The sequence below is a fragment of the Oncorhynchus gorbuscha genome, linkage group LG01, assembly GCF_021184085.1.
Source record: "Oncorhynchus gorbuscha isolate QuinsamMale2020 ecotype Even-year linkage group LG01, OgorEven_v1.0, whole genome shotgun sequence".
Taxonomy (NCBI): Eukaryota; Metazoa; Chordata; class Actinopteri; order Salmoniformes; family Salmonidae; genus Oncorhynchus; species Oncorhynchus gorbuscha.
This window is the reverse complement of record NC_060173.1, coordinates 97,927,855-97,941,966: the sequence shown is the minus strand read 5'-3', so window position 1 is coordinate 97,941,966 and position 14,112 is coordinate 97,927,855. Positions and strand designations below refer to the sequence as shown.

The 14,112-nt window shown below is 41.7% G+C and overlaps 1 protein-coding gene across 1 annotated transcript in view; it reads left to right on the top strand.

Annotated features, from left to right (window-relative positions):
* Positions 1 to 10,230: 10,230 nt before the first annotated feature.
* itga4 (integrin alpha 4) overlaps positions 10,231 to 14,112 on the top strand; it is a 40,443-nt gene continuing 36,561 nt past the window's right edge. Inside the window, exons 1-6 of the mRNA XM_046367697.1 lie at positions 10,231 to 10,813; positions 11,175 to 11,290; positions 11,538 to 11,632; positions 12,998 to 13,127; positions 13,338 to 13,405; positions 13,598 to 13,727. Coding sequence (XP_046223653.1) covers positions 10,638 to 10,813; positions 11,175 to 11,290; positions 11,538 to 11,632; positions 12,998 to 13,127; positions 13,338 to 13,405; positions 13,598 to 13,727 — 715 coding nt within the window. The 5' untranslated portion in view covers positions 10,231 to 10,637. The remainder of the gene's footprint in view (positions 10,814 to 11,174; positions 11,291 to 11,537; positions 11,633 to 12,997; positions 13,128 to 13,337; positions 13,406 to 13,597; positions 13,728 to 14,112) is intronic.

Here is a 14,112-nt window from a genome sequence, read left to right as displayed (position 1 = left end):
ATACATCTCTGCACTTAGCAAAAGTACCATCTGCACTGCTATTTCAGTTGTTCTGACTATTCTCTCATCATTGATTACATTTACTTACTTCAGCAATTTGAGGGTTTTCTATGACATTGTCTAATGTTGGTGGGCATAATATTTTACTTTTATGTCACACCTGAATCACTATGATAAATATAATCATTTTTATTTTTTAATAAGGCATAGATTTACAGTGCTTTGAAGTTCAACGTGTAGGAATTCAGATTAACTGATTTACTCACACAGACATTGTGGCATAGCGGAACGTTTGGAATGCTGTGAACCAAGAGGTTGTCATTTTAAATTCCCAGGTAAAAAATAAAATAATAATTACTGCATAAATAAACACACACAACATAGTTGTTTGTCAAATATCTAAATTGAGAACACTGTGTATCATGTTGACTGCATTTCGTTTGCAAGGCATCACATGTGAGATCACATGTGAAAATTTGAATCCACATCTGGAAGGTTATTGTGATCACATGGGAAAGAACACGTGGTTTCACATTTGTATTTGTACTTATTATGGATCCCCATTAGGTGCTGCCAAGGCAGCAGCTACTCTTCCAGCAGTTCAGCAACATAACACAGTTACATACAGTTTAAAATACATGACATTACATTTCATAGCACATTACCCAACACATTCAGTGTGCTCCCTCAGGCCACCACTCCACCGCCACACATTTACAATATCCATGTGCACGTGTGTGTAGAGTTTGTGTTTTATCATGTGAATGTGTGTCTGTGCTAGTGTGTGTCTCTTCACAGTCCCCACTGTTACATCAGAGGTATTTTTATCTGTTTTTTAAATCCGATTCTACTGCTTGCACATGTGAAGTGTTTCAAAACACATGGTTTCCCAATGTGCAATATGTGGAAATGTCACACGTCAAATCATGTGATATCATGTGCTTTCCCGTAAGGGGATTCTCATTCTAGTTGGAACACCATCAACCTCTGTGTGTGCTTCTTTTTGGAGATTGTAAGGGTTTTCGTCCTCCTCTTCTGACGAGGGGTAAGAGATGTCGGACCAATATGCAGCGTGGTAAGTGTCCATTTTAGTTTATTAAAACTGAACACTAAAGAATACAAAATAACAACGTGACTGATACAAATGAAAACAGTCCTGAAATGTGAACCAAACATCCAACAGGAAACAATCACCCACGAAACACAATAGAAAACAGGCTCCCTAAATATGGTTCTCAATCAGGGACAACCAGGCTCCCTAAATATGGTTCTCAATCAGGGACAACCAGGCTCCCTAAATATGGTTCTCAATCAGGGACAACCAGGCTCCCTAAATATGGTTCTCAATCAGGGACAACCAGGCTCCCTAAATATGGTTCTCAATCAGGGACAACCAGGCTCCCTAAATATGGTTCTCAATCAGGGACAACCAGGCTCCCTAAATATGGTTCTCAATCATTGACAACCAGGCTCCCTAAATATGGTTCTCAATCAGGGACAACGATTGACAGCTGCCTTTGATTGAGAACTATACCAGGCCAAACACAGAAATAGCTAATCATAGAAAAACTAACATAGACAACCCACCCAACTCACGCCCTGACCATACTAAAACAAAGACATAACAAAAGAACTAAGGTCAGAATGTGACAGAGATCTTCTTCTTCACACCAATATACAGCCCAAATAAAGACCAGGACAGTGCTCTATCCTTGAACCCCCCTAGTTCCGTCATGTATTTATTCTTAAGGAGTGGCTCTTCATACAAACCCAGGAACAAGTTAGTGCATCGCCTGCCATTGAAGCAGAACCACCCCTCCATGCCCCTCCCTGCCTCTACCCCCTCTCCTCCTGGCCCATTGGAGAGCACCATTATAAGATTTGCAGTGGGTCCTGTGGGACCAGTGCATGCCTTGGCCACAGCTGGGGCCTGTCATGAGCTGCTGCACTGGGTGCAATTCACAGGCAGCTCATCATGGTTCTCCTGAGAGACACTAGGGCCTCTCACAACCTTGTGCATAGAGCTTGAGGTGTGTGTGTGTGTGTGTGTGTGTGTGTGTGTGTGTGTGTGTGTGTGTGTGTGTGTGTGTGTGTGTGTGTGTGTGTGTGTGTGTGTGTGTGTGTGTGTGTGTGTGTGTGTGTGTGTGTGTGTGTGTGTGTGTGTGTGTGTGTGTGTGTGTGTGTGTGTAATAGATACAACAACCATGTGGATGAGCCCAGGGGAGGAGGAGAGGAACATATTGGGGAATTAGGTATAGTTCATATTTTCTTTGCTTTATCCACACAAACATTGGGATTTCATGGCTTCCTTTTGATGGGAGAAACTGATTTTTTTGATGAGGGGTTGTCAAATTCAAAGCAAACAGAGGGATAACAGTAAATATGAAGAGCTTCTATCCAAAACACTATATATCCATTGTCACGTTCTGACCTTAGTTCCTTTGTTTTGTCTTTTGTTTTAGTATGGTCAGGGCGTGAGTTGGGTGGGTTGCCTATGTTAGTTTGTCTATGATTTTCTATTTCTGTGTTTGGCCTGGTATGGTTCTCAATCAGAGGCAGCTGTCAATTGTTGTCCCTGATTGAGAACCATATTTAGGTATCCTGTTTTCCATTGTGTTTTGTGGGTGGTTGTTTCCTGTTTAGTGTTTTTGTTTCACCTTTCAGGACTGTTTGTTTGCCGTTGTTGTTTTGTCTAGTGTTGCATATTTCATTACATAATATGAACACTTACCACGCTGCACCTTGGTCCTCCTCTCCTTCCCCAGACGGCAAACGTTACATCCATTTTCAGAAAAGATGGTAAATTAGCTTAATATTTTACACACACACATGAATGTACCGATAAGCAATCATTTCTGGTTAAAAACACAAATGTGATTTTTGGGGGGGATATAACGTTTTGGAAATAAACTCTTCATATGTTTTAAATCAATAGAGTGTTTCACACAGGGTGGTCACAAATACAACCATCAAATCATTCCCTTGATCATGTTTTCTTTCCCCGTTACGTTGTTGTGTGTTGTCTGTTTCGAAACACATATAATCATGTTGGGCTGATTTTTATTATTATTACAGTATTTCCAACAGGACACTTCATAATATTTTGCCTGTAAGTATGATACTATCATGCTAACAGTTTACAGTGGTACACCAAGGCTGGTGTAATGAGTGGTACCTTTTCCCAATGGTATCTAATACAAGGCATGCCACGTGTTACACTCCGTGTGGAATTAGTTTTTGTAGTTTTGAAGCAACACTTAATATTTCCCCTTGCTAATGGTTTACAGTGGCATTTCAAGGTCTGCATAATGGTTTTTTGGCATACAAGTCTGAGCATAACATTGGCCTTTCTGAGCATAATGGTTTACATTGGCCTACAAGGTCTGAGCATAATGGTTTACATTTTACAAGGTCTGAGCATAATGGTTTACATTGGCTTACAAGGTCTGAGCATAATGGTTTACAGGTCTGGCATAATGGTTTACACACAAGGTCTGAGCATAATGGTTTACATTGGCCTACAAGGTCTGAGCATAATGGTTTACATTGGCATACAAGGTCTGAGCATAATGGTTTACAGTGGCATACAAGGTCTGAGCATAATGGTTTACATTGGCCTACAAGGTCTGAGCATAATGGTTTACATTGGCATACAAGGTCTGAGCATAATGGTTTACATTGGCATACAAGGTCTGAGTATAATGGTTTACAGTGGCATACAAGGTCTGAGTATAATGGTTTACAGTGGCTCAGGGATACTGGCTACATAATGAGTTCACCTACCTATTGAGACCATGCCATGGAGAGACTGGGTGGGCATTCCCCAGCCACCACGTAATGCCAACACAGGCACTCTCATGACCGAAGTCATTACAAACTACTGTAAGAGAGAGAGAGAGTGCTTCAGGAGCTCCCTCTAATTGAACTCCTTTAATAAGGGTAGTGATAAAACGTTGGGCCAAAAATGCCTGGGTGGTGGTCGCATGGGTACATACCGTGTAGAGTAGAATAACCACATCCTGCTATGGCATACACAGAGGTAAGAGATTCAACTGGTGACCATTCAGCTACTGTAATTATTACCTGTATCATGTTATTTAGGAACTAAACAGAAGAAAATAGACTGATACCAGAAGGGACTACCTGAACTTGACAACAAGAAATGCTCATAATCATTTTCCATTGCATATCCTAATGAACATAGCCCTGGTTTGGTTCCACTTCCCACAGTATCAGGAATGTCACAGTGATTCAAGGTGATCATCAGTGTTGAAGGGAAGATCCTCACCCTTCATTTATGTGCTATAGCGCCATAGGTATAACAGTTTAGTACAGTTTATGTATTCAAATATCTCAGATAACCAGACAAATTAAACATGAATTAAACAATTAAACATCCAGGCTTTAGAAAATAACCTCACATGGATATACTGTAAAGGGTACATACAGTCATAAACTGTGAATTGTATTTTTTCTTTTTTTTTAAATGGAGGAAAAATGTAAGTGACCTTTATGCTTCCTGTGCTTGGTGCTTTAAACAGATCCCTTTAACTCCCTGGCAGTAGCTGAAACACAGGTACACGAGATAAGATAAAGGAGACAGCTGAGGGAGCTGGATATCTAGACACAGACAACATAGACAGTTAGGTTAAATGTTTAAACACAGCCATGTGTGTCATTTGTTTATTAATTCGTAATAGTAAGGACAGATCCTGGAGCAAGTACAAGTGAACATTTAATGAAACACAGACAGGAACAGAATACGGGCAGTGTCTGGACAGGGAAAAACAAAATGACAATAATGCTGACATGGGGAACAAACTGAGGAGCAGACAGATATAGGAGGGGCAATCAACAGTGTGAAGGGGTCCAATGAGCACAGATTTGCGTAATGATGGTGACAGGTGTGCGTAATGAAGGGCAGCCTGGCGCCCTTGAACACCAGAAAAGGAGCGGGAGCAGTCGTGACAGTAATCCCTGAATAAGGAAACAGGCATGTAACTCTACAATTGCCAGAATTGTCGTAAACTGCTTTTATGAAATGATTGGGGAAGCCTGGCGGTGTACGGCTAAAACAATGCTCAAATCTAGGCTGTGTTAGATTGTGTGTGTGTGTGTGTGTGTGTGTGTGTGTGTGTGTGTGTGTGTGTGTGTGTGTGTGTGTGTGTGTGTGTGTGTGTGTGTGTGTGTGTGTGTGTGTGTGTGTGTGTGTGTGTGTGTGTGTGTGTGTGTGTGTACAGAAAGGATTTCTGGATGGTCTTCTCTGGAAAGCCCTGACCATAGGGCTGGCCACACCCACACACACACACCATACACCCATGTTAAGGATGTTACGACAGAGAGAGCCTTGTGGATGAGGCCCCTGGGAGGGGAGGTCTGACTGCTTGTGTCCCAAATGGCACCCTATTCCCTATTTATTCCACTACTTTTGACCAGATGTCAAATGTAGTGTACATTATAGGGAATAGGGTGCCATTTGGGATGCAGACACTGTCTATTTGCCTGCTGGAAAAGATCATGAATCAGCTTTCCATTTATTCCAGTTGTCTGTCTGTCTGTCTGTCTGTCTGTCTGTCTGTCTGTCTGTCGAGAGAGAGAGAGAGAGAGAGAGAGAGAGAGAGAGAGAGAGAGAGAGAGAGAGAGAGAGAGAGAGAGAGAGAGAGAGAGAGAGAGAGAGAGAGAGAGAGAGAGAGAGAGAGAGAGAGAGAGAGAGAGAGAGAGAGAGAGAGAGAGAGAGAGAGAGAGAGAGAAAAACGCCTATGAGATTAGAGTAAGAAGAGCAAACATGATGTCATATTCAACAACAAGAAGGGTTGTTTACAGTGATGGGATGATCTTCACCCGTGTCTTATAAAATATGGAACCCCTGAACGTTCGTCCAACCATTGCATGGACAGTTTGTGCAATTTAAGTCCCTCCCTGTTCCACTCCTATGCTCCATACACAATGCATTAGCACATCCATGGGCAGGCCACACGTGAAGTTTTGTTTGTTCAATGGCCAAGCTAACGATGTCCCTCACTTGTCCCTTGACGTACCCCATGGGTAGTTTCCACAAATCAACCCAATTACCTCTGACTAGAGAAACTATACAGTGGGGTCCATTATTTGTTTACATGATGACATTTTCTCTACAGAGTTACAGAGGAGACCTGGAGGAGATCCGAATGAAGGTTTTCCCAATATTGAGGACAGCGGAATGTAACAAGGCTTTTGTTTTGTTTATGATTTCATTGGTACTCAGGAAACTTCAGAGAATATTAACTAATGGTGATGGGATAAGGGAGGAGAAAGACATGCAAAGTCATCACACACATAAACCAATATTAACAGAGAGAGAGAGAGAGATGGGAGAGGGGGGGAAGTAGTGAGAGGCATAGTCACGGAAAGTAGGGGTGCTGAGAGTGCTGCAGCACCAGTGAATAATCAAAAATAGAATTTGTATATACACTACTGTTCAAATGTTTGGGGTCACTTAGAAATGTCCTTGTTTTTTTTAAAAGCAAATTTTTTGTCCATTAAAATAACATCAAATTTGTCTGAAATACAGTGTAGACATTGTTAATGTTGTAAATGACCATTGTAGCTGGAAACGGCTGATTTTTAATGGAATATCTACATAAGCATACAGAGGCCCATTATCAGCAACCATCACTCCTGTGTTCCAATGGCACGTTGTGTTAGCTAATCCAGGTTTATAATTTTAAAAGGCTAATTGATCATTAGAAAACCCTTTTGCAATTGTGTTAGCACAGCTGAAAATTGTGGTTCTGATTAAAGAAGCAATAAAACTGGCCTCCTTTAGACTAGTTGAGTATCTGGAGCATCAGCATTTGTGGGTTCGATTACAGGCTCAAAATAGTTAGAAACAAATCACTCTCTTCTGAAACTCATCAGTCTATTCTTGTTCTGAGAAATTAAGGCTATTCTATGTGAGAAATTGCCAAGAAACTTAAGATCTGGTATAACGCTGTGTATTACTCCCTTCACAGAACAGCGCAAACTGGCTCTAACCAGAATAGAAAGAGGAGTGGAAGTCCCCGGTGCACAACTGAGTAGGAGGACATGTACATTAGTGTCTCTGTATGCCTAATGTCCATTGCTCGGGTTTCTTGGCCCAAACAAGTTTCTTATTATTATTGGTGTCCTTTAGTAGTGGTTTCTTGCAGCAATTCGACCATGAACGCCTGAACGCCTAACTCTAGGTCTTCCTTTCCTGTGGTGGTCTTTATGAGAGCCAGTTTCATTATAGCGCTTGATGGTTTTTGTGACTGCACTTAAAGAAACTTTCAAAGTTCTTGAAATTTTCCGGATTGACACATCTTCATGTCTTAAAACAAAGATGGACTACCATTCTTCTTTGCTTATTTGAGCTGTTCTTGCCAAAATATGGACTTGGTATTTTACCAAATAGGGCTATCTTCTGTATACCAACCCTACCTTGTCACAACACAACTGATTGGCTCACATGCATTAAGAAGGAAAGAAATTCCACTAATGAACTTTTAACAAGGCACACCTGCGAATTGAAATGCATTTCAGGTGACTACCTCATGAATCTGAAAGACATTACTTTGTCTCAGTCATGAGACAGCCATGAATGTGAAATGTTAAGTACGTCAGAGATGTGCTTTATTGCGTTATATGTTATGAATGTTATGAATGCCAATGTCTATTCACTGTTCTTGGAGGTGTCATATGTGAGGAAAATTTGATTGAAAGCAAACTAGTAGTACAGCGCAGAATTCAAAACAGCTGATGAACTGCCTCTTGAGTCTAAGCCTTTGGTTTAGACTAGTTTAATCATTTGTAGAGTAGCTCTCTATTTGTCCACAGTATGCATTTTTTAACCATTATGAATGGCTAAGGATTCCATATGTTCTTCTGAAATATTAACACAGTACTGTACTTTTGGTAGCTCTTCTTAGGGTGCCGATCTGACACAATCACAATCATGGTCTTGACTCAGACTCTCAGCCCTCACCCCATACCCGGTCTTGGTCTTGACTCAGACTCTCAGCCCTCGCCCCACTCCCGGTCTTGGTCTTGACTCAGACTCTCAGCCCTCACCCCATACCCGGTCTTGGTCTTGACTCAGACTCTCAGCCCTCGCCCCACTCCCGGTCTTGGTCTTGACTCAGACTCTCAGCCCTCACCCCATACCCGGTCTTGGTCTTGACTCAGACTCTCAGCCCTCGCCCCATACCCGGTCTTGGTCTTGACTCAGACTCTCAGCCCTCGCCCCACTCCCGGTCTTGACTCGATTTGCTCCAGTCTTAACTCGGTCTCGCTTTAGGTGGTCTGAACACAACACTGGGTGGAACATGAAGTATCCAGCACAAGCACACTGGGTTTTATTTAGTCACTAATGTCTGTCCCTGCGCGGCCATCGACCTCTGAGGCTTTGGCAATAGGACATGAATCAAGTTCCATTACACTTAGACCTGCTACCTCCTTCCTTCTTTTCCTCTCTCTTCTCTTTTCTTCTCTTTACTTTATTTGCTCTTTCCATTACTTCTGTTGGGAAAACACCACATTATAAGCCAAAGAGCACAACATCAAATATTTGCTTTGTTGTGTCAACTTGTGTGTGGTCTCTCTCACGAAACACAGATTTTCACCACCACCATTCAGCCAAGTGGACAAACCCTCCCTCTATCCTCCACCTAATATAACTGAACAGGCAATTGTCCCAACAGACCACTGGTAAGACACTGGCTCCGCATGGTTCATTTAGGCCTACACCGTGGGAATAATACCTGGTTGGTTGCAGGAGATTATTAGCGCACAAAGAAAACACACACACACACACACACACACACACACACACACACACACACACACACACACACACACACACACACACACACACACACACACACACACACACACACACACACACACACACACACACACACACACACACACACACACACACACACACACACTGTTGCTAAATATTAGCTCAGTTGTAGTTACTGCAAATAATGATGTATAGAAATTAATGGACACAGAATAAAAAAAATCCTGACAGACGCTAAATTCACATCATGTTCCGGACGGACCAATATGGGAAAATATCGCAGACAGACATTCCAGGCGGTCTCATCCCGCAGGATAACATTCCCTGTTTCCTGACACTCAATCATGGCCCATATTAATTTGTTTAAAAAAATATCAATAGCCTAATTCCATTCCTTCTTAATGAACTTTATGAAATTAAATGAAATTCTATTTGTCACATGCTTGGTAAACAACAGGTGTAGACTAACAGTGAAATGCTTACTTATGGCCTTTCCCAACAATGAAGAAAGAAACAATAGATAAATAATAGAACAATAATGACACAAGGAATAAATACACAATAAGTCAAGTTAACTTGGCTATATACAATGAACTTTGTCAGAAAGATAAAGTCTATGTTTTGTATGTGTTTATTCTATTTCCTCACCTATTACAAAAAAACAATTACACTTGAGCATTATTCTGGCACAAAATGACAGCATCAGAAATATATAGTAGCCCAGCCATATATAGCCAACAATCAATTTCAGCAGCATCTACATGTACCTGACAAAATAAAGAAAACAGTAAATTAGTAAATGAGGGATACAAAGTACAGTATATTGAAAGCAAGTGCTTCCACACAGGTGTGGTTCCTGCTTAGGGTCATGTATAAAAAATCCCAGTTGCCCATTATTTTTGCTACCATGGCTATCTCAGTGACTTTGGAAGAGGGGTCTCAAAGGAGTAAAGGTGGGGGTTTATGTGTGTGTGTGTGTGTGTGTGTGTGTGTGTGTGTGTGTGTGTGTGTGTGTGTGTGTGTGTGTGTGTGTGTGTGTGTGTGTGTGTGTGTGTGTGTGTGTGTGTGTGTGTGTGTGTGTGTGTGTGTGTGTGTGTGTGTGTGTGTGTGTGTGTGTGTGTGTGTGTGTGTGTGTGTAAAATGAGTGTGAATGGGCGTGTGCGCGCCTGCATCAGTCAGTTAGTAACCAGGTCTCAACCAAATTGAACACATGTGGGAGATTCTGGAGCAGTGCCTGAGACAGAGTTTTCCATCACCATCAACAAAATCCCAAATTATGGAATTTCTTGTGGAAGAATTGTGTTGCATCCCGCAAATGGAGTTCCAGACATTTGTAGAATGTATGCCAAAGCTCATTGAAGCTGTTCTAGTGGCTCAGGTGGTCCAACGTCACGTTATATGGCTGTTTCCTTTATTTTGGCAGTTAACTGTAAAGTGTGGATTTGATTCAAGCCTTTCTGAAACGTTTCACTGTACTGTTAATTCCAGGGAACACAGCTTTCTCTTAGTTTGACTGATGTGTAGGTAGGAGGGTTCAGCGCTGTGAGTTTGGGGAGTTTGTGCCCGCCGCCCACCAGAGGTTCAAAACTGAGAAGTTCCACGTGACGGAATTTAGCCATGAGCACAGCAGACCTACGGACTCAGGCAGCGCGCTACAAGAGTTGAGTGTTCAGTCTCTATTCAACTGCCGTGCTAAAGTTGTTATCGTTATGTACAACTTTTCGCTGTTATCCTGACTTTTAATCATCGAAAAGTTTGACCTTTCTTTTGTTTCCCTCTGCCATCAATTGAAGTTTCTTCGTGTTGGAAAAGTTTGTGTTTTATTGTTTTTTAAATGGAGCGAAAGAAGCCGGTGAATCTTTACTGCTGTTGGACCTTTCTTCTCGCTTGGTGCTGTAGTCTCACTGACTGTTACAATTTGGATGTAGACCATCCGGTTAGTTTCAGTGGCCCAAATGGATCTTTATTTGGATATTCTGTGTTGTTACATAAGAACAAGCAACACACATGGTAAGCGATTACAACATTTTGTAGGCTTATTTTTTAAAACTTTAGTCATACAACACTAACCGAATAGGCTACACACATGTATTATACTCTAAGAATAAACGTTTCCTGGGGGATCCTTTAGGGGTTCTTCAAATTGAAACTGTGTTATACATTTTAATTAGGGAGTCAATGAACACAATGAACTTTGACCAGTAACTGCCCATTTAGGCTGTCCAGTTGCCGTTTGACAACTTTTTGAGTGTGAAATGTGTATATATATATATTTTTTTTTTAAATCACACAGTTGGGATATTGATGTGTGTAAAACTATAACGTTAGTGAATGGTTGGCTGATGATGATTTCCATAATTATCTGTTATAGGTTAATAGTCGGAGCTCCAGTTGCGAATTCAACATTTGACCCAACCCTTATAAAACCAGGAGCAATTTATAAGTGCAACTTCTCAGGCAATAGAGAATGTCAGCAAATATCAACGGGTTTGTATTATTGATGTATTGCATATCCACTCAGCTTTACAAAGAAAGAATGGGGGACCTCTATGATAAAAATGAAGTAGTTCTGTTTATTTGACCAAGGTGGTTTGGGGTATTTGTTCACTGACGTTGGATTATAAGAAAACATCATATGTTTATAAGGCAATAATACTGGTTATGGCAACTTCTCATATCTTGCTCTTGTTCTCTCTCTCACTTTCTCTACATGTGGTGTGTGTGTGTACTACAGGTGTGGACAGTTGTGGGAAGACTTGCTTCTCTGAAAGTGACAACCAGTGGCTCGGAGTCAGCCTGTCTAGACAGCCTAGTGATGGCCATGTATTGGTATGTTAAGTCACTCAATCAATCCGATTGATTTATAAAGCCCCTGTTACAGCAGCAGCTATGACAAATTGCATTACAGTGATGGCCATGTATTGGTATGTCAATTAGTCCCATTAGGGGTACACAAATGTTTACAACCCATTCTTGATAGTCCAGTGATGGCCATGTATTGATATGTAACAGTACAGTCATATACAGTCTTTGTGCCCATTCTGAGACCTAAATCAAATGATGAGATAGGCAACAACTGGTGAATTTAGTTGAAATAAGAAATAAGGCTAGCATCATTTGCAACCCTATCAGACCTATGTCACTAGTTAGAAGACCCACAACATGTACATGTTTTGTTTAGCCCTATAGTCTATTGTTGGTTAACGTTATTTTGGAAACTACACTATATACAATACATATTAATAAGTATGTGGACACCCAACATCCGTTGCTGACAGTTTTATAAAAATAGTTCACACAACCATGCAATCTCCATAGACAAACATTGGCAGGAGAATGGCCTTACTGAAGAACTGCCCCTGGAAGCAACGTCAGCACAAGAACTGTTCGCCGGGAGCTTCACGAAATGGGTTTCCATGGCCAGGCAGCCACACGGAAGCCAAAGATCACCATGCGCAATGCCAAGCGTCGGCTGGAGTGGTGTAAAGCTCGCCGTTATTGGACTCTGGAGCAGTGGAAACATGCACTCTGGAGTGATGAATCACGCTTCACCATCTGGCAGTCCAACAGACGAATCTGGGTTTGGCGGATGTCAGAAGAACACTACCTGCCCGAATGCATAGTGGCAATTGTGAATAATGGTCTGGGGCTGTTTTTCATGGTTCAAGTTAGGCCCATTAGTTCCAGTGAAGGGGAAATCTTAACACTACAGCATACAATGACATTCTAGACGATTCTGTGATTCCAACTTTGTGGCAACAGTTTGGGGAAGGCCCTTTCCTGTTTCAGCATGACAATGACCCTTTGCACAAAGGGAGGTCCATTCAGAAATTGTTTGCCCAACATCAGTGCAGTGCCCAACATCACTAATGTTCTTGTGGCTGAATGGAAGCAAATCCAGCAATGTTCCAACATCTAGTGGAAAGCCTTCATAGAAGATTGGAGGCTATAATAGCACCACCAAGGTGGGGGGGGGGGGCACTCCATATTAATGCCCTTGATTTTGGAATGATATGATCGACGAGCAGGCGTCCACATACTTTCAGTCATGTAGTGTAGCTGCTGGACAGGGCTTGCATTATGTCCCTCGTTAGAAGAACCATCGAGTTGACATTTTTTGTGTGTAGATTATTACATTGTTGCTCAAACAGTTGCATTTCATCCAAAACATCTGTGCTGCTTCTCGTTCCACAGGCATGTGGGCATCGTTGGAAGAACGTGTTCTATTCCAGGAAAGACAACCAGAACAAGCTGCCTCATGGTGTCTGCTACAGATACGAAGCTGACCTCAAACAGTCTCAACCACTTATCCCATGCTATAAAGGTACAACGTCTTTCTGTTTAGTACCTGTAAAACAACCTTTTTCTTGTTGTGAGACTTGTCTAGATGACCCCATGGTGCTGAAACATTGCTTCTTCTCAGATCATTGGGAGTATGCAGTCTGCATGGTTTTATTTTTCATCATGACCAAGGCCACTCCTGTAATTCATCTGCACTGAGAGGTTGAATGAAATGACATGTGTCTCTTTCCAGATCATCAACGGAAGTTTGGTGAAGACTACGGATCATGCCAAGCAGGAATATCCAACTTTCTGAATGAGGTATTAATTCATCTAGATATTCTTTTTAGACCCATAGTTTATGTGAAGCCTGTGCTGGTAATACAGCCTGTGCTGGAAATACAAGTCACAAACTTACAAGCACGTACAGAAAATCCCAAACATACAGTAAATCCCAAACATACATCACAAACTGCCATTCTATAATGTATGTTTTGTGTTGTTTTTCTTCAGGACTTGATAATAATGGGAGCCCCTGGGACATCGTACTGGACTGGGTCTGTTCTGGTCTACAACACCTCCAGTATGGTCCTGTCTGCCTATGTGGATGATGACAGCACTGTCCTCTATGGCAGTTATCTGGGTACATATATGTAATACAACATATGGCATATTAGGTACATTAATAATAACATGGTTGGAGACAATCAGAAGGACTTGTCTTGTTGTCACACGTCTCATTTGTTTTTCTGCAGAGGCTGTGAGTTAGTGAAGTGTAACGTAATGGAATTTGAAGAAGAAGCATGCTTTTTCTGTGTCTGTGTGTTGAGAGAACACGCTCTGTGTGTGTGAACAGGAAGCTGATTGTCAGGTGCATACACACACACACACACACACACACACACACACACACACACACACACACACACACACACACACACACACACACACACACACACACACACACACACACACACACACACACACACACACACACACACACACACACACACACACACACACACACA